Source organism: Chelonoidis abingdonii, chromosome 23 (genome assembly GCF_003597395.2).
Source record: "Chelonoidis abingdonii isolate Lonesome George chromosome 23, CheloAbing_2.0, whole genome shotgun sequence".
NCBI classification, from domain to species: domain Eukaryota; kingdom Metazoa; phylum Chordata; order Testudines; family Testudinidae; genus Chelonoidis; species Chelonoidis abingdonii.
In genome coordinates this window covers 4259244-4280729 of record NC_133791.1, presented here as the reverse complement: position 1 = coordinate 4280729, position 21486 = coordinate 4259244, and the positions used below count along the sequence as shown (strand labels likewise).

At 39.9% G+C, this 21486-nt stretch overlaps 1 protein-coding gene across 3 annotated transcripts in view; it reads left to right on the top strand.

The window, feature by feature from the left end:
• PRDM16 (PR/SET domain 16) overlaps positions 1-21486 on the top strand; it is a 421860-nt gene that overhangs the window by 135144 nt on the left and 265230 nt on the right. For all 3 annotated transcript variants that reach the window (XM_032763751.2, XM_032763750.2, XM_032763749.2), the window contains exon 2: positions 13390-13739. In XM_032763751.2, coding sequence (XP_032619642.1) covers positions 13390-13739 — 350 coding nt within the window. The remainder of the gene's footprint in view (positions 1-13389; positions 13740-21486) is intronic.

Sequence of the window (21486 nt, the reverse complement as noted above, 5' to 3'; positions counted from 1 at the left end):
AGCTTATTATCCACCAGGACCCCCAAATCTCTGAGTCCCTGCTTCCCAGGATAGATTCCCCTTGTGTAAGTGACCTGTATTCTTTGTTCCTAGTTGTACACTTTTACATTTAGCCATATTAAAATGCATATTCTTTGCTTGTGCCCATCTTACCACATGATCCAGATCTTCTGTGTCAATGAGTTGTCCTCTTTATTTGCCACTCCCCCATTTTTTGTGTCATTTGTATACTTCATCAGTGATGATTTTAATGTTTTCTTCCAGGTCGTAAATAAAAATGCTAAGTAGCATATGGTCAAGAACCCATCCTTGCAGAACCCCACTAGAAATACACCTGTTCGATGTTGGGTCCCTGTTTATAATTGTTTTGAGACCCATCAATTTGCCAGCTTTGAATACGTTTAACGTGTGCCCTGTTAACTTTTTATCTTTCTAATTTTGTAATCAAAATGTCATGGAGTACCAAGTCTCATACCTTACGGAACTCTACGTGTATTACATCAACACTATTACCTTTATCAACCAAACTTGTAATCTCATCAAAAGAAAGTATCAAGTTAGCTTTATAGGATCTATTTTCCATAAACCTATGTTGATTGGCATTAATTATATTACCCTTCTTTACTAATCGAGTCCCGTATCAGCCGCTCCATTATCTTGCCCAGGATCGATGTCAGACTGACAGGCCTATAATTACCCAGGTCATCCCATTTACCCTTTTTAAATATTGAGCCATATTATTTTTACAGTGCTGTAAGATCATCTGATAAGCAACTCACGTAAATGAAAATATTATGCTCCACTGATGTTTAAATGATACATGAGATGCACAAGAATTAAATTACACAATAAAAAAGGAAGTAGGAACCTAGGAACTCAGGAGCTGGAATGTGGATGTTGGCTAGAGATGGGTGCATATTCAGATTTGTTGATTCATTTCAGCCACGTTTGCGTTCCATTACAATTTTTTTCCACATGGATTTGGGTGATTTGAGGTTTGCGGAAACTGAACTTTAAAGCCATGTGCACAGTGGAATTAGTTGATCAGTCATTCAGTCAGAACAGAAATGATGGGATGTGACTTATTGGAACAGTCACAGCTACCTAATGCATTTTGATAGTGAATTTCAAATACCAGATCCTCACACAAAATTGTTCATGATTAATCCACAGAGATTTTTACAAAATTGTAAAGTTTTGGATACTTTAAAATAATGAATAAGTTAAAGGAAAATATGATCTGCTCATGACTGTCCCACATACTGAAAAATAGGCCATAGTCATCAGATAAATTACTTGATGTGCATTATGTTCTCAGCTCTAGCATCATCCATTATTCTGAAACCCCAGGACGCAACATAAAAAGGGAAAAATTACATACAAGACTGAAGGGAGGCATCATATTGTCCCAAGCTGGGAAGTTGTCCATCAGATATTTTCCTATGCTATTGAAAAATCAGGCAAGCTATAGTGGAATCATTCTAATCTGTGAGTTAAATGCAGAATTGGACCAAATCATTACATGCAGTATAAACATTCTGAGATAGAAAGAGACCATATAGCATTCCAATGGCACTGTGGTACACTGGCCCATGCTCTTCTCAGTTAGGGTTGGGTCCCTCCACACTTATTTATTTTAAGTGTCTGTCTAGGTCTTTCCTGCAAATGTGGGAGGTTGTGAAAACCAAGGGTTTTCATGAATGAATGAGTGAGACACATCTCTAAATGGTCAGTTAATCAGTAGATTCTACTTTCCCTTCTGTGGGCATCCCAGAGTTGTACGGAAAACATCTGAGGGCATTGTCCAAGGGTCTAAGAACCACGTAGGCCATGTGTATACAAATGATTTCTCATTGGCTGCTTCTTATTTTAATGTTCACCCAGATGCTGCTGGATTTATTGCTCTTTGTCCAATGTCCATTAGCAAGTACTATAGATGTCTATATAGGCAACATTGATGGGGATGAGAAATTCCTGTAATGAATTTTGGGGGAAATTACATACGTTCACCAATGTGAAGTAACTTACTTTCTGCTTTCCCAGTGAATTGTATTTGTGATTTCAGTCCAGTTCCTAGTGAACCAAAAGCAAAGCCTATCCCCACAGCAGGCACTAATTAGCACTGGTTGTGGAATTAGGAAAAACAAGTACTTTTGAAATACACCATAATGGCAGCCCAGAGATCCTTTAATTCTTCAGCCTTGGTATCTCTCACCTTCTGAGAGCTAAGAACAACAAACCCTGCCTTCTGCCTGTTCAGGCAGGAGGCCTCCTACCCACGGAAGAAATGTCACCACTGGCATCCTAAACAGTTCACTGAACAATCTGTAAAGAGAGGGGTGAACAGAGGAAGCTAGACCAGATAACCTGGACAGTGGGACCTGCACTAGGTGTTGCCTTGGTTGGCATTGCTTTTGAATCAATGCCACAAAACTCCTGGACTGACATCCCTGTAGAACGTGGGTCTGATTTTTTTCAGAGATGCACAACTCCAGTCCCAGCAAAGAGGAGTTGCAAGATGCCCCTTTCCTCTGAAAACCAGGCTCTGTATCCAAACAGGATCCGTGTGAGCAGGCACACTGCAGTTTTGCCCTGCATTAAGCTTCTGCCTTTCCATTGTATTTCAACTCTGGCCAAGGTGTGAGCAGGGCCGTTTGCTCACCATGTCAATCCAGTGCTTGATGCCTTAACAGGGACTGCCAGTCTGAGTGCCGGTTGGTGCCAGTCTGAGTGCCGGTATTCTTTGTGATTAACAAACATGACATCTCAATCTGAACTGAGACCCGCTAATTGGTTTCATGTGAGCCACCGGGATGAAGTTCCAGAGGCCTTATCAGATGTGGAGAGCAGAGTAAGGAAATGGGATTGGGGACTGGAGGCCCAAACAGTCTTCCAGAGGGAATCCAAGACAGCTGTTTGTTGAGAACCCTCAGGGTTATTTCCAGAAGAGATGCCTGATTTTCAGAGGTACCAAGCACTGTGGCTGCTATTGACTTTGAAATTTAAGTACCTGCTTAAGTGCTTTGTTGTGGTAGGGCTATAATTCTGTCCTTTTGCACTATTTCCATTGGCTTATGATTCTGAGGCACCAAAATCAAATTTTTGTTTCTGGAAAAATATAAATGAGAATGCCTGAATGGGAAAAGAGAAGTCCTTTCATCCCTTCCCCCCCAATAAAAATGGCAAAAAGTCAATTTTTTCTGTGTTTTCCCGGAGGTGTGAAATTTTTCATGTTTTCTTGCTAGAAATAACAAGACTCCAAAACAATTTCCAGTACAGGTTTTTAAAGAGAAAAGTTGAAGCTAAAGCAAAAACACTGCAGGAGCTTTGCCATGTTCTGCTGCCATAAAGGGAATGGATACATTCTCTTGTTGGTCGAAACAAATTTTTGATGCTGCTGCTTCTCTTCTGGAGTCAGCGCGGAAGAAATAGGTCTCAGGGAAGCCTTAAGCTAATGGATATTTTATGCCTTTGGTGTTTGCTTGACTATGTCTTCTAAATTATAGTAGACAGTAGACAGATAAGAAGCAGCTGGAGACAATACCTTGATAGTCATTGGCTATACCTGTTTTCAAATTTGTAAAGAAATATCAGTTATAAAGAATGAACAATAAAATGAGAAAAATCCTCAACAATTAATCAACCAATCTCCTTTAGGATATATCTCAATTAAAGAAATAAGCTATTTCTCTGACCCTCTTTATAATTTCACTCAGATCTAGGGATATAGTTAATATATTGATATTTAGATTTTGAACTCTTTAACACAAGTTCTTTTCCTTGGGCTGAGATTGCAAATTATTCTCCAAGAAATGTATGAATTCATTGAGAGCCTAAAATTTTCTCCTTAGTTAAGAACATGAAAATATCAGAACGTTTTATATGTATGCTATATTTATGCGAACCAAATCCACTAGAGAATCCTCTTGAAGTCCTGGCAGCACTGTGGATTTGAGCCTGTTGCTATTTTATGTGCAAGTAAAAATGACCCATTTTCTGTGAACATCCAGTTCTTAAGCTGTCTGCCAAATTTTAGCTTGGAAAGTCACCGTATGTCAGCCAACAGAATATTGCAATGGAGTATGACAAAAGTGTTATGGGCTCAATCCTGCATTCTCTCTGCTCTCAAAACTCCCACTGCATTCAATGGGACTTTTAAGCACAGAAGGAATGTAGGATTGGGCCCAATATTATGTCTTACGACATCAGTGCAATTGAAAGAAGAGCACACTTACTTGCTGATCAAATCAGTTCAGACACTGGCAGCCTGAGCTGAGTTCAGTGTGGGTGGATTCTGTATGTCTTAAAGGCTAAGGAATCTGCAATGTTCCTCCAAATGTCTGTGGATATAAAAGTTGTTTAATCATTTCACATAACTAGGTGTATCGCTAATGGAATCCTATGTTGTAAAAAATCATTTACCTCATTGTTTTTGTGCAATCATTAATGCTCTGCTACTTTTTAGGTGGGAAATAATGCGCATTTCCTTTTCTAGATTTATATATATATATTACAGCTGCCAAATAGATTATTCATGAGGCTTATCACCAATAATGAAGCATCATTTTAATTGTTGCAGAAACATCATTGGTGTCACAGATTTTAAGCCTATCCCCATATCTGATTATCTGTGGAAACAACCTTTCAAGATGGTCTTTTATTGAGTAAGTTTGCTAGTGAGCTTTGAAAGACTAATTTTAGTTTCATGACAATAACAATAAGGTCAAGTTGTATTTCTATAGTGCTTTTCACATGATCAGACATTCCAGAACATTGAAATACTTGCCAATAGAGGGAGTATGTAGGACAGCGTGGTTGTCATTAGTGAATGGCAACATCCTGCATGCTGCGAATAAAGGCCAGCAAATCTGTGATGTAACTCAGTAAAAGTGAAGAGTGCTCTTAAACTTTCCTAAACTTTCTCTTTAGTTAAGAAAATGAAAATATCGGAACGTTTTTATGAATGCTGTATTGATGCAAACCAAATCCACTAGAGAATCCTCTTGAAGCCCTGGGTTGTCCTCTGTTTTTTTGTTTTGGTTTTTTTGTTGCCAGCCAAATTACATTTAGAACAACGAGGGGAGCAGCCAAAAGACTTGATAGTGAAATATGCAGTAGATTTAATGCAGATTTACTAGCATACTATATTGATGGCGCCTCCACCAGCAATCATATGTTATGTGATGGGAAGAAACCAAAGAGGCTTAACCAAATATTGGACTCCACCTTCTAGTGGCTGGACTTGCCCCGTATGCATCCTGCATATGTACGTAGCCCAAACTGAAACCACAATCCTCCTTGTCTGTAGGCAACAACTGGGATATAAAGATGCCTTCACACTGCTAAGCTTGTAATACCTTGGGTAAGCTTCTTGGGCGGAAGTCACTCATTGCAGATCTCTCACAGTGCCCTGTTACTTCTGTTAGACATTGCAGCAAAATATCCCTGCTAGACTTGACAGTATTACATAGATATCCTGAGATAATTTGCACCCAAAGGGGTACTCTTAATGTCCTACCTGCTTGTATCAGCTTTGAAAAGCTATTGGACAAGGGAAGAACTCTGTCCCTCTCTAGATTAGAGAACTCCAGCTTTCAGCTAATGGGCTACTTTATTCCAGGAGCTGCAAACAGACGTTGTACTCCAGAGGTACAGCATCACACAAGTATGCTGTAGTGACATCTAGCTAATTACCATGGTCAATCTCCCTTCCACAGCAGGGCATACCACTTCCCAACTAGCTCAGGTTGACACAATGCACGGCTTTCGAGAGTGCCTCTGAACACCCTTCTCAGAGGTACTTGCTCTCAGCTGGGTCTCCCTGGGTCATCTCCAGCTAAGGTTCCAAAGAAGCTCTTAAACCCAGCAGCATGACACAGAAGATCAACCTCAAACACATTTACAGGTCTAAAGCCATCTATATTATGTTGAATGTAAGGGGCAACATTCAACCATTTTACAGAGTTAGATGCTTTGCAATATATCTGTTTAACTCCTGTGGCTGAGAGTGACGATTATACTTCAGAGGGGAATGGGACAAAGACTGCATTACGGTCATTACAGTTTCTCCCTCTGTGCAGCCAGGCTATTCTGCTGGACAGTGTATGGGGGGTGGGGTGGGGTTAGAGAAATGGCCCAGATTTGTCTCCATGACCATCCCTGCTCTTTTCAAAACACTCCCAATGAGTTAATGGTCCAAAGATTCAGTTGTGATAAACATCCCTAAATTCAGATGCCCGTCTGAAGACTTTCTGACATCACGCAGATTCCAGGGGGTTTCTAGAACTACCCACCAGGTATCGGCTGGGTGAGAATATTCCAATTCATGGTAACTTGGTATTTCCACTTCTAGCTCTAGAAAGCATGGCAGTATATGGAAACTGAAAAGAAAGGAGGAGAAGCTAACCACACTTCATTGACCTTCAAAAACTATAACATGTCAGATCAAGAGTGGGGTCACTTGGGGTTACTTTTTAAATTAAATCTGGACTGGTATGTCCAGATAGCAACAGTACTACATGGTCTGTACTAGAGAGTAAGCTCTATTGTCTGCCTGCGCCGTTTCAAGTATCTCACAGGTTGAGCTCTGCTAAGCCCCACTATGCTCTCAGCTCTGTTGGAATTCCTGTTTCTTAAGTGCAAAAGAGGCTAATCATAGAGTAGAAAATAATTTGACTTGCTAATACCAGAAGAGAAAACATTTACAGCAGCCACAAGTATTTTGGGGATTATGGTGTATAATGCTTATGAAAGCTTGTTTCTGGGGCCATGTTTGCGTAAGCAGAGCTGCACTTTTTACTAGAGAAAACATTTGTAAGCTATAGCAGAGGGTTTGCTATGCTTCCCGAAATCTGGGGCAGAAAAAGCCAGTAAGTGAAGAAGCAGTCTTCTCCTTTAAGTGGAGTGGGCCACACAGTTTCTTAGGGGAGAAAAAAGAAATAAACTCAGAAAAATCTTTGAGGTCTCAAAAAGAGAAGAGGAGATATTTCTTTAATACAGAAGGTCTATTCTGAGGCTATAAAAAGATGTAGTATGTACTCCTTAAGCAGAGCCCTGCTGTGATAGCTATTCTCCCCTGATAGTTCCTATTTGGCAGCAAGAAATGCCTTCCATGCTGAAGTGAAAACTGTAATTTTTGTTGGGTGCTATTTTTCCCCATGATTACATCAGAGGTCAGTCATTAATATTCACTGTGGGAGTCCCTCTCATTTTTCTGTGGCCCACAATGAGGCAGTTGTTGAGTTGTTATCATAGTGGAAACTACTGTGCAACGAAAGCACAGTCATGCTGCCTCATATTTAATTGAGAGATGGTAAATCTGTTCCCAAAATACTTCAGCTCCTTGTATTGTATGACAAATGTGTTTTTCTTTTCCCCTTCATCTGTGTATGTTTCACCCCCCCTCTTCCTTTTGGATAAAGAAAGCTCCATTTCCCCTACATCTGAGGGTCATAGCTCAGCAATTGACTCTTCATGGAAAATCCCCAAACATTAGCAGCCTGAGAATCACCCATTTTCCCTCAGTTTCCTTTCCTTTGCTCATTTGCAGCTCCCCAGAATTGGCATGGTTTGCTTTTATACCCTGTTTAGAATCATATGACATAGCTCCGTTTTCAAGCCTATCTGGTATTCACACTGACATTTGGTGTATTTTCTTTCCACGTGCTCCTGTGACAGTCAAGTTCAGTGGAGATGCTTTTGGTATGAGACTAGATTTGAACATCTAGGAGATAAGGCTCTAGAGTCTGGAATTCTCTCAGTCCCACTGAGCCAAAAGGCCTGGTTCCCAATCATTTAGACGGAGACAGGAGCAGAGGAGCTTCGTTGCTGCCCAAAACACCAGAGGCATAATGGGAACATCATGATCATGATGCTATGTCTACACTAGAACTTGTGTCGGCATACTTAGGTCACTCAGGGTGTGACTAAATCACCCTCCAGAGTGATATAAGTTACACCTACACAAACACCAGTGTGGACAGCGCAATGCCAACATAGCTACTGCTGCTTGCGGGGGCTGGAGTAGTTAAGCTGCTGGCAGAGCTCCTTCCTGTCAGCTTGGAGTGGCTACATTAGAGAGCTTACAGTGTTGTAGATGCACCAGTGTAGACGTGCCCTTAGTCTTAATGGAGTATCGCTCCATTGACTCCTGCAGTGAGAGAGCAGAATGCGGGTGCCAAGGCTTGGTAAAAGGCCTATCATCCATGGACTCAGACTTCTGTCTGAGGGGGTGATTGCAGTTTATACACTTACACCATTTTATTTATGCATCATTAATTGTTGGCAATTTTTTAAGCATGTGCTCAGCTGACAGACCATTCTGATGGGCACATTTTGTAAATATAACTTACAAATAAATAAATGTGAGCGTCTAAGGACCAATTTGAGTGCCAGCAGGTGGAATTTGGAGACCTAATATATGCTTCCAAATTAGAAAACTGGGCCGACTACCTGGTGGTTTATGTAGTATTGTGCATCGCCAGAGCCTGCTTCTTCACAGATGATTTTCACTGACTCGCTTTCCGTTGCCACCATCCTCCACTGTTCTGTGCTCCACTACTTGCCTTTAAATTCAGTTTTGCAGTCACAAGAGTCTGCCCTGTCTTCTTTAAGAGCCAATAGCATGGTTCTGCTTTAAGATTTCCCTACAGCAATAATAATTGCTGTTCCCGGGTCACTTTGACTGACTATCATTTTAATGGCTAGGGTTCTCCTTTCCTTTGAAACCAGGCAGCATCTTGAATCTAGCTCTAGAAAAGTCAGGTACCACTGTAGATGCCTATTCCACCATGCTCCCTGGGATCACGAGTAGCAAGGCTACATTCTGTTCCAATTACAATGGCAGGGGCTGTATATTCCTGAGCCAACATGCTAAGTTAGCGGGATACATTTATTTCTATTCATTTAGAATTAACAACCGTGGAATAGACATATTAGGACATAGCCACTACTAATCCTCAGTATATATAGTTTAAGGAGAACCATTACTGTTTTACTCAATATCTAATAACTATCATATTAGCGCTGATATTTGGGAATATTAATTTAACATTTTCCCCAAGTTTCTCTTAAAACTGTTGTCATCTTGCCAAACATACATCCCATATTTACTTCCCAATAATCATTTACTTCAATAACATCAGTTTGGCTGCAGTATAGCAGGAGGCATGTGAATACCGATTTATAACACTGGATTCAAGTAATGTATTAGCATGAGGTTAGTAGCCAACACTCTAGCAGAAACTATGGAGATCCATGATAACTGCTGTTTTCATTTCCTAATAACTTTCAGGGGGAGAAGGGGCCAAATTTATTTTATGCTGAATCGCAAACCTCCTTCACCAATGCGTTGAGTTTCTTTCTTTTGGTTGGTGAAGGAAGTTTGGGTTTCTTTCTTTCAGAAGCTTGAGAAAAATCTCTCCAGTTGTCTGTGTGCTAAGTGAGGTGTGTGTGTGTTTACCAAAATGGATGAGCTTGGCTAGAGAAATTAGCCCATTTGACAATGTTTTATAGGCAGATAGTGGGTAGCCTGCTCGTAAGAGAAGTAATGTCTAGTGGTCAGCCCACTCCACCGCCTGGTATGTCTCCTTAAGGATTTTGAAAGACCCAGGAAAGTTATGCAAGGACCCAAGGAGGGTAAGGGACACAGAAGAAGTGGTCCCAGGAATAAGTAGTGGTTGGGAGGAAAAAGGCACTGTTTCTTTAAAGGCCTGGGATCAGGAGCCTGGCAGAGGGGTTGGGACAAGGCTCCTCTCTTCCTCCAGCCAGCTGGGGGATGAACTGGGAGAAAGGGGCCAGTATAAAGATTACCCCCTCCCTCACGAGGAAGGCAGACACTGTCAGAAGACGGCTGGCCTGCTGAGTGCTGTAGTCTGGAAGGCTGGGATGATGGTAGGAGCAGCTCAGGGAAGTGGCAGAGGGATTGACGACACAGTCCTTAGCCACCTAAAGCAGGGTCCCTAAGCTGAAACCCAGAGGAGAAGGCAGGCCTGGGTTCCTCTACCTTTCTGCCAGAGCAAGAGGCAGCGGACGGGTATTTACCAGAATTGCTAAAAGGGGCGCTAGACTGAAAAAAAATCCCTTGCCATACCGCACATGAATGCTCTCTGGAAGTGAGAGACGCATCAACAAGGCAGAATTCAGACACTGTGGTGGCTAAGGTGAAATGATGCTTGTACTCTAGATATTTTTTTTTCTCTTCCTCACCCCCGAGCCTCCTGACACACACACACTTTCCTTGTTTTTTTAAGCCTCCCTGAAGAATGTTTTGGAATGATCGACACAGTTGTGAACCTATCCCCTGAAACCACTGCAACACCAAAATAAAGAATTTCAGGTTTTCTTACAAGTAAATGACTTACTATTGTGTAGCATATTTCCAAAGTCATTAAAAATCTCATGTTCTTGGCAAGGCCTTCCAGCGACCTAGAAGAGAGTGACTGGAAACACTTCGGCTGTAATTGAGGCTGGTTAGCAGTGATTGTAGGCCTGTGTTTGGATTACAAACTGCCGTGGTACTTTTACAAATTACCCTGCTCTGGATTTGTCTGTTTACTGAAAAATACACCTCCTCTACTCATGCTTAAAGAAGGTGCTTGTGGAGTGCAGAGGTTCTGCTAGAGCCCTGTTTGGAAAGGAACTACAGTAAAAACAACCTATAGTATTATCTTCCTTCACCTCCCACATTCCACTTCTTTAAGAGCAGGGAAGAAAGATTAAGGTGCTTGGAGACACAGGAGATCTGGATTCAGTTCCCAGCTCTGTAACAGCCCTCCTGGGTGGACTTGGACAAGTCACTTAATCTCGCTGCAACCCAGTTCCCTAACTGCAAAATGGGGATAAACATAATTTCTTTCTCCTACCATTTCTGTCTCATCTATTTGGATTGCTCTTTGAGGTATTGTTTCTATCTCTTCACTAGCTGTTGTACAAACACTAGGTGCTACTGTAACATAAGCAATAACTAAATACTCTAAGAAAGGTCACAATAAGCAAAATTACACTCTGAGTATAGCAGTGCAAAAAAAAAAAATCTCAGATTATCTTCTCTTTCACTGCAGAGTTTTCACTGTATCCAAGTTCTAGGTTCCACTGCATTTTCTTATTCAACTACCCTCAAAACGTTACAGAACAAGTTTCTAGTTCCTAAAACTTCTTTTGGTTTATTTAGCTTTTAGAAGCAAAAATTAGACCAGAAAATTGGTATATGTGGTGATAGCTTTAATAATGGTGTTTCCTTGCAATTATCTCAAGTGTAATAATTTGTACTTCTAAAATAATAGCACTTATTTCCTAATTATTCTGGAAGAATGGATCTTCAACAGCCTTGCAGCATTAAGGATATTTACTGTAAAAACAACAACAAACCTTCCCTTTTCAAACCTGGTTTGTGATCCAATCCTGTATGACTAAGGAGCCTGCACTCCAACTGCAATCATTTCAAGTTGAAAGTGCTAAGCTTTCCCAGGATTGGGCACATTGTTTGTAACTGGATGCGGTTACCATTTCCGTCTAATAATGTTAATTGCTCCTACTTACAATTTTACCTTTATTCTGTATACATCCCACTTAAATGTTTTATGTGGGTGTTTCTAAAACCTAAACAACTTAAAAACTTTGGGTACAAGAGAAACAGCTGCAGTTCTGCTGTTGCTTTTGTGAAAAGATCACACATCAATTAAAAAAGAAAAAGGAAAAAAAAGAAACCACTGGCCATTTAAAGCGTAATAATTACTGTTCTGAATGCTGCTAAATTAAATAAGTGTTTTCGCCACATGACTTTTAAAGGTTTTGGTTTCTTTAGAAAAAATGATTGTAAATAGCTCTTGAATTGATCTGTTTCTAACCAGATCGTGAAATCCTGCGTGGAATATTTTTCTGGAACCGATATTATACAACTTTTCCATAGCTTTCAGTTTCAGCATTGTAGCACTGCATTAAACCGCATCCCTGTCCTATGAAGTTTTATGAAACAATATATGTACTGTGGTTGAGAGAGTAACTTAAAATGTCCACTGTTTAAGCATATATGATACATTACTCTTAATGCGATGTTATAAGCTAGGGATGCTATAATTATGTTTGAGAAGGAACATACATTGCCGAGTGCCAAACCGCAAATAAAGACAGAGACATCGTTGGAAGGTCAAACTGGCCACAGCTTTAATTGAATAACCCATTGAACCAAATAAACCAAACCTAAAACAAGTCTGGCAGCTCTGGCCAAACCTGAGCCACAGGTGCCGTAGGCTTTCTTAGGGTCACAGCTCATGACATAGAACAGAGCTCCTTAGGCACTAATCTGCTGTACATGTACTGAGGCTGGCTGTTACTGATGATCCCAGCCTTGAGATTAGTTAACTATGCTCCAGTTATGGGATGTGCAAGCAGGAGTGCTTCTGGCCATTGAAATGCACATGACCAACATGCCCTGGCAGATGTTCAGTGTTGCAGAGATGAGCATAGGGCTGAAGCCACTGTTCCTCTGAATCGTGTCTGAATGACACCTCTTCAGAGCTGCTCAGAAAACTGAACCAAGATTCATAAGCATTGGTTTCCTTTATTAGTGTCTCTGTTTCACAAGTACTGTAAATAAGCTAAAATTGAGTACTTACATTCTCCAGTACACACACGTGCTTTATCCTGTGACCTCAAAGGAAAGTGAAAACTCACTAGAATTATCAGATCTTTGTGCATGCAACTTTCGCCCATAACTTCACTTTAATGTGGCTTTTTGCATTTAATGTAAAATACTGTTAAAACATTGAACAATAAGAGAGAGCTCTGGCCACCTTCTTCGTTTTCCTCTGTCCTCATTCCATCATTGGAGATCTGGCCTGGCTATCCTGAGCCTGTGCCACATGATAGTCATGGTTACTGGCCTTCATTCCATTCTTCAATATATGTCATTTTGCATATTACTTAGCCACTACTTATATTCCTTTTTCCTCCCTTGCTAGAGGCCACCATTGCTTTTTCAGTAAAATCTCCACTTTCCAACCTGTTGAAGTGTGAACCCCTGCAGCATGCAGTAAGATGCACACAGGGCTGTCTAACGTAATAGTCGTTCATCAGCTGGACTTGAATGTTTAGCTAAGCAAAGGTAGCTCCTTAATGTCACTGTCACTAGCTGTGCATTACTGTAGACATATCTCTACCAAAACACTGGATCCACACACCTTCAAATTACCGGGGACCTCTGGAAAAACCCCAAACTCAATGGGGAAAGCTGTAAATCTGAATTCTGTAGCTCAGGATCATCTTTCCTGTAGCACCATTTCCACCCTATAGAATGTCCACTGCATATTGATGTTCCTTGTCTAGGGAAGGGGTTAACTAACTGTTGACTTCAGGATTTTAGAATGTGTTGTTCTGTTGTTTCCCCTTTAGGTGACAGTGAGATTGTAAATAGTATGTATGAGACAGACCCTGATCTCCTGGCTGGTGAGAGTGCAGAGGAGGAAACAGAGGACAGTATTATGTCCCCTATCCCCGTTGGACCTCCATCACCTTTTCCTACCAGTGAAGACTTCACTCCCAAGGAAGGCTCACCTTACGAAGCTCCCGTCTACATTCCTGATGACATTCCAATCCCGCCAGACTTTGAACTCAGAGAATCCTCGATTCCAGGGGCAGGGCTGGGGATTTGGGCCAAAAAGAAGATTGAAGCTGGGGAAAGATTTGGACCTTACATGACAATACCAAGGACCACATTAAAGGAAACAAACTTTGGATGGGAGGTAAGCATGCTGACTATGACTGATCACGTTCATTTGTCTTGTATATAAAATACTTATGAAGCTATACTGAGTCCCGACTGGCCTGGGGACAAGAGTATATAGAAAGGCGGTACTTTGCTAATGTCATATTTCCCTGTCTTATTTTGTACCACAGTTTATACGCACTACTTTAAAAAGTAACAAATCCTGCTGGATAGCCTCTAAGCCACAAATGTTGCTCTAGCACTGTTATCAGAAGGCTAGCTTTAGTGACAGTGTATCATTTCTTAAAACACACATTCTTGCAATTTTCTAAACTTGCTGTCACAACAGAACAAATAAGATTAATCACATCATATTTTACAGATGGCAAAGTACTTAAGTATGTCATCTTCGATGGCCAGTCCATATTTGTCACACCGGTTGTTTAGTTGGTTGTAGAAAAATAACTTGTATCCATTAATATCCTTGAAGCAAGTGCTCTGAAGTCCTTTGCCATGTGACAATGGTAAAGAAACACAGAAAAAGGGTCGCTTTCCCCCAAAACTGAAGAAGGAACTTTTTCAGAAAAAGGAAAACTGTATTATCCTTAAAACACGTGTCTGCCTCTCTGCTCAACTGTTGAGTTTATCCCTAGAACCTTCTCCAACCTCTCCACCTTTCCTATCTGAGAATATCCCTCACCAGCACTACTCAGTCTTACACTGGGGAGAATTATTTCAGAATTCTACATTAGCTTAAGCATAAATTAGCAGTTTTGGAGAAATGTTATTTAACATGTTAAAATTCTGTAGGAAGGTTGTGCTTTTTTTTAATCCTGATCCTTGACTGTTTGGAAAACAGGAATACGTTTTCAGTTCCATGATGCTCAGCAATGTTAAAACATCTGAAATTCTATTAACCTCAGTGGTTTAGAGAACCTTAGGGAAAACACTTTCTAGCAAGGTTTCCAGTACTTTTTGGTTTTGGTCAGGTTAGAAACTGGATAGTACAAGAACTGCCTGTCTTCTAGTATTTCTCCTTCCCATTCTGGCTGATATTCAAGGCAAATACATGATGTAGTTACTTCAATTTTGTTCACATGCAATTCCAAAATCTTAGAAAAACTGTGCTGGTTTTAATAAGCTCACATCTACAGTCAGAACCACTGAGTAGGATATTTCTTGAAAAAGAAATCTATCTAGCTGTGCTTATCCTTGTCCTAACAACGATCCTCATATCGAAAACAATGCAGTTTATAACAATGAGGACATATCTTACTCTGTCATCTGCAGAGCTAGGTGAATAGAGGTGACAGTTTTTCACATTGTTTCAAACTAAATACCATGCTTTAGTTCACAGTGTCTGTGAAACCATTGTTGATTTTTTTCACAAATTTTCTCAAACATGGAATTCTATTTGTATGAATGTTCACAAACAAAATGATTAATACATACAATTCAAAACTGTTTCTGTAGGAAATGAAATTTGTCTTGTAATGGAAAGGATTTTGCTTGAGACAAAAAATGAAATGTCATATGAGATCAAATGACCAATCATAAATAGCAATTAAAAAAAACCCAAGAATGATTGGCAAAGGCACCAGTAGGCCACACATTTTTGTCCAAACTCATAAACATCAAAGACTTTTCATAATCTGAAAAATGGTTACATTTCATTTAAAATCAATTTGTGCTCAGCTCTGGTTATATTTACATTCCTCAATATTCATTGATTCTTTAGATTTTACAATCAGATTCCACAAAGCCCAGATAAATGTGTCCCACCTGTAGCTGACGTCTTTGCCTACTTTTTTTAAATGTCCAAAGTGCAGAAAAAAAGCAAAAAAGACACACACACAGACAAAGCTCAACTGGTAATTGCCTTCCCTCTATGGTAGGAAGTTCCTGATGTGCTAGAAACAGGGCTTGGTTGAAAGATGAATGAATGACTGAGTCAGGGTTCACTATCTCTCTGTCCGTCTCTCTCGTGTAAAGAAAAGGAAAGAAAGAAAAGTAGACTCACAGCTAAACTTTCCTGGATGTGTAATGGAGGTGCCTCACAGGTTCATCCTGGAGTTAGCTCCTTCTGTTGTGAAGTTTGTAGTGTATAGAATGTTTGGTTGATATCACATTCAAAATATGCTTTTGGAAAAGACTCATTAAAGCACTGGAAATATTTGGCCATTTCAGGGAGGATGTGGGTACAGGGAAGCTTTGGGGTCACATGAAATACTGTTCACACAGATTAAATATGATTCTGAGCAACATAGCAATACCTCGTGGAACAAAAGAAAATATTCCTCAAGGAACATGACAAGTAAATGGTTCTCAGACTAAGAAATGGGTGTGACTGTGAATGGAAGTAAAGCTTCTTGTTTTTCCGAACCTGACACATAGAATTGGTCTTTGAGCATGTTTGTTCTATTTAGAACAATCGGGTTAAATATGGTGCCATCTCTTTGACTCACAAGTCCTGGAAATTGGAGAGAATTTGAACACTGGAGCAGAGTGCTTTCTTTTCCTCCTGTAACCTTGAGGTAACTTTGTTCTTGTCTGCTGTATTCTTCTGATAGAAGTCTCTGTTTACTTTCATATTTTTAAGTAACATTCCATATCTCCATTACTCATTGAATGCAAGGCCTGGCACAAGCCATTTCTATTATCTGCCATATATGTTGACTCTGTGATACTATTTATTTTTGTGGTGTACGTGAGAGAACTTTCTCTCTCTATGGTGCTCCTCACATTTCTGTGGCATTCCTTTGTTCCCTGACCTGCCAGCTACTTTTCATGCAAGAAAGCTAGGAATATTTACCCTCAGTCTAACGTCCTCAAACAGTCTTAGGCCCACTCTGACACTATCTGTTTTGACTTTGGTTTCCTTGTGAGGTCAAATACCAATCGCCTGTTTTTTTTTTGTGCTCCTTCTCATTTCAGTTCATGTCATTTTCAAGACTGTGATAAACAGTTTTTAATAATAGTTTTAACTGCTTTTTGGAAATCTACTTTTAGTCACTAAAGAATCTTCCATGTGTTACACCTAAGCAACCTGTCCGGAGGCCTTTGAGTTCTGAATTGGAATACATGTAAAAATAGTGCTTCTGTCACTTTATTGGTTGAGCAAGTTTACATTTTATTGCTATTTCATTTGAGTATAAGGCTGGAAAACTTTGAAAAGAGATTTCCTGTGCTGTCTCACCTGGTAGTCGTTGTACTGAGGAATCCTCAGTACTTAGAGCAAGTAAGTGTTTCCATCCTCTGGCAATGAAAGTCATTACATAGGAAACTGGACACAGTAAAAGAATGATCAGTAAATTTTTGGTAATACTTCAAAATTTTAACCAGATTCTATATCCCAGTGCTGCTTATTGCAGTAATAATGATCAATGACTGTAATGTTGGTAATATACTATGAGAAATGTTCACAAAGATCATAGTGCTAGTTGTGTGCTATCTACTTCCATACCAGTAAATACTCAACTGTAGTTCAAAATTATTATTACTTTTTTACAATACTTCTGTGTGACCTGTGGTTTCAATCTGTCTTGATTTATAATGCTAGAATCCTTTCACAGGACTATTTACTTACTGACCGCAACATAGTCTATGAATACTATAGTTGGATTTTCTGTGCAGCATGATGTGCTTTTCATTAGTGTTTTTATTTAATGAAAGATAATTATTCTTGGTTTCATATTTTCTTTCAGAACAAGTGAACATCATTTCATTCCCCATAGTTGAAATTTTTAAACTAAAAATTAGTAAAGTTACAAAAATTCTTGAAGACTTTTTTTTTATTATTTTGAAAAGTCTTGTTAGAACACTTTCTGTTCCCTTGGTGGTTTTGTTTTCATGCCCAAAATATAAAATACCCAGTCTTCATAATATGAGGTATAAAAGCAATCTTTGACTAATATTAATTAAGAATGCCACTGGAACTTATCTTGATTCCTCACCATTATCTCAGGTGTTTTTTTACGCCTTGTTTGAAAGTTGGTTGCTCTAACGCTCACTAGCACCACCTTTGGGTACTGGTTCAGTACAAAAGCTAGCCAACATTTTTCATCATAATTTCTAATTTTGACAACAGAGGAAAAGAGTCACATTCTTTTTGCCATGTATAGACCAGTTCTATTCGAATGTCTTCTACTAATAGTTTTATAAAGCACTGGTCTTTGTAGTATCTGAGTACCAAGACTAGGGACTATCTGGAAAATTCAGATCTGGCTTTTGGCTTAGATTTTACACACCCCAAAAATGTGAGTTTCACCAGATCTTGTGATTTGGTTGACCCCATCTCTAATTGTCCAGGAATTTCCCCAATCATTGTAAGCAAATATAGGGGTACTGTAATGTTGGAAGTCATTACTGAAAGATATTGTGAGGTTTGGGTTTTTTAATAGAATGCAACACAGTAATGCTACAGATCCAAACACTGCCCAGACTTTTAGAAAATGTGACTTTGGTTCTGTACTTAGTAGCTCAGGTCCATTTGTTTGTTTGTTTGTTTTTTAAATAAGGAACAAATCCTTTTGGTCTGGGGAACCTGTGAGAACAGGCTTGTAAATATGGACCAATCCATTCTGGTCAGGATGGAATTACTGCAAGATCAGCTTTCTGTTTCTCGGCCTGGATGAGGATAGGCATGTGAAAATTAAAGCAAAACAAAAAGGCTAATCGAACTTCTTCAAACTTCAGAATAGGCTTGGGGTTCCTATTTGAGGTAGGGGTCAACTCTAATTTCATCTAAACAGCTTCACCCATGCCTGGTGCTGATGCAAAACATCTCGCTCCAGGAGGCAAAAGAAGAATGCCATATGCTGAAACTTTCAGCTTACTCATTATTTCTCTTAATAGCCTAAAACATCACACAGGGAATACAGAAGGCTGTGTCTGACCTTGAAAGAGAAAGAAGATGCATGCTGCTTATTACAGACATTTTTCCCTTTAGTGAGACAGGAAGATTCAGGTTTGCACTATGTGAATAGCTCCCATTTTATCTGCTTCATTTCTTTAACCACATTGTTTCTTTATACATTTTTTCTCAAATATTTGCTTTCTGGACTGTGTTTTTAAGCATATTCTTTAATTCAAACCACACCTGCTATTCTGGTGGGGTTTTTTGTTTTTTTTGTTTGTTTTTTTTAACATGGCATGGCAGTGAATGATTCACACTCATTTCATAAGAATAAACGAGATGTGTCGACCTGATTATCCCCCCTCCCTCATGGAGATGATTCAATAAATGCTCATACAGTTCAGCGTGTGCTCTGTCTGTACTCTCTGAAACAATCATTCCTGGAAACCACCACACTGCTTGTTTGTCTGTTTATTTTTTTAAAAGAGGATGCAACCCAAATTAAAAGTCCTTCATTCTTTCGTGTGATGTGATTGCATTTCAGTGTGCTCTGTTTTCCTGATCCTTTGCCTGCTGACACAGAACGCACAAGTCACAGTACCCCAAATAAATCACACCATGTTTTCACTTTATTGCCCCTGGGGCCTACCCCACCCCCACACACAATGAATATGATCATTTGTTGAGTAAATAATGACATTTATCATAGTGCTGTTTATTTTGCTAATTAAGAGATGGCTGGGACTGACATCCTGGAGGGAAATATAGCAACTGAACACTGGGGAACTTGGGAGCAGTGCTGCAAAGTGCCATTATGCAGGTATTTGTCACAGAATAAATACAACCAATAAAACAGAATGATTAGTCCCTTTATTCCAACTTGTATTTTAAGCCTGACAATCTATTGAGCCATAGATGGAGACTTCTGGCACCTGTCCTATAAGCTTCAGAGAGGCAAAATGGAATTGCCCTTTACAGACCAAAACACAAAATCAGTGCATTAGTTCCATTTTTAAGGGTGGTTAAGGAAACCATCCAACTGAGGAAAAATAGTTGTGTGGACAACTTAAGAGCAAGCAGTTCAAGATACAGCAAGCATTCCTTGCTTGGAAGCTCCAGAATCACAGCTGGGCCAATAGTAAATGCTGGTGGTTTCTGAATGTTTGAGATACTTTGTTGTCAGTTACGTATAATAGTTCAACCTCTTTCCTCCCGCAGGAGAGACTGTTTAAGCATTGTGTGTGGTTTTCTGTTTTGTTTTGCTTTTAAGAAATTGTGACACACACACTGAGGAAAAATGTGCTTCAGAGAACTGGCTCTGGGAGCTGTGGGTAGAGTCATCTCTCCTCAGGGCTTAAACAAAATTAAGTCAAGTAAGAAAAGAATCTGAACAGGTTTCAAAAAGCGATGGCTTCTGGATTGGTTCTTATTGGGAGGAACACAGAACCCAAACTATCTCACTTTACTTTAGAATCTGATAAAAAGTCCATTGGAGTCTCTGAGAGTCTTCAGGGGATCAGGCCCTAAAATAATTTATATTCCCCATGACCTGAAGCACAAACAGTTTCATTAGAGTAAAAGCCAACCAAAATCCTTGACCCTAAACTGAACTGACACTGAACTGCCAAATTTGTTTTGGAATTCAGATTTGGAATCCAAAGTGGGGATGCTAAAACATGAGAGATTCTATCCCGGCTGTGTTGCCAGCTCAGCCTTACTAGGAAGGCATCATAATCAATATCTCCCAAGACAGCTTGTATTCATCTACCTCCTTTCTAGACCAGAGCGGCTTGGAGAAGCATCTGAGTCCTTCATCTATATGCAACCGAAGCAGCAAATCTGTTTGCCCCAACTCTTACTAATGTACATTCTGATTATTTTTAGAAAGGATGTGATACTGTTTCCTTGTAGCGTTTCTTTCTATATCTTCTGATTCACTCATTTTCCCAAACCTCTCCCGGTCCCTCTGGCTTGAGAGTAGTGTTAGTATAACAATCATTACTTCTCCGAAGGCAGGAGTTTATGAATCATTCCTTCAGAGCCACATCTAGTGCTTTTGCAAGGGATAGGCAGTCTTAGGGGCTGCCAAAGAACAGTGCACACAGCCCTCCCAGAGATGGAGCGTGGTACCTTTGCAATATGTATATTTTTTCACACAGGGCTCCTTTGCAGTTCCAGAAGTTTTGTTTTGACCGCATAATTCTTCAAAAGCAACAGTCTGCAGGGCACTGTTTATATGGTAAACAGGACAAAAGGGCATTGTGAGGCTTCCTACATATAGCTATATTTTCTAGTAGCTGGTAGCTATTAAAGCATCATTGTTACTAAAGTGGTAGTTAAAGTTTGTGTCTAAATGATTCTCATGGGTTGAAAACCTGGATGTAGACATTTGCTGTCAGCTGAAATTTGGAAAATTAAGTGGTAATTTTTAAAAACAAGTCTGTTGGTGGAGGGGGAACATCTATTGAACTTTTTTTCTTTTGATTTTTTTAATCTGTGTGACTTTTGGGGCTCTTTGAAAGTTGCTGCCTTGATGAGCCTCGGAGACTTGAGTCATTTCCCCACAGAACATGTACAGTATGGGCATCAACAGTGCCAGTGTCTCACATAACACATTGCCTAAACTCTGTCGTGGCATGACCATCTCTTGGACTGAGTGGATGATGCAGCCACCAGGCCCTTTCAGTTGTTGGTTTCTCTGCTCTGAGTGGCATTAAGAAAATATGTCACACTTTCCTGTTGGCAGCTTAGCAATACGAGTTCTGGTCCAGAAATCAGCAGTGAAAAAACATTTATCTGAAATGTCAGAACTTCAGAAAAGTTTTGGAATTGGGTTCTAAAATTTGATTGACCCCAGGAAGGGAGGGTTCTTGTGTCGTCAAAGGGAAATTATCCCTCTAGTTATGTCAAGGGCTTTTTTCATTTAATC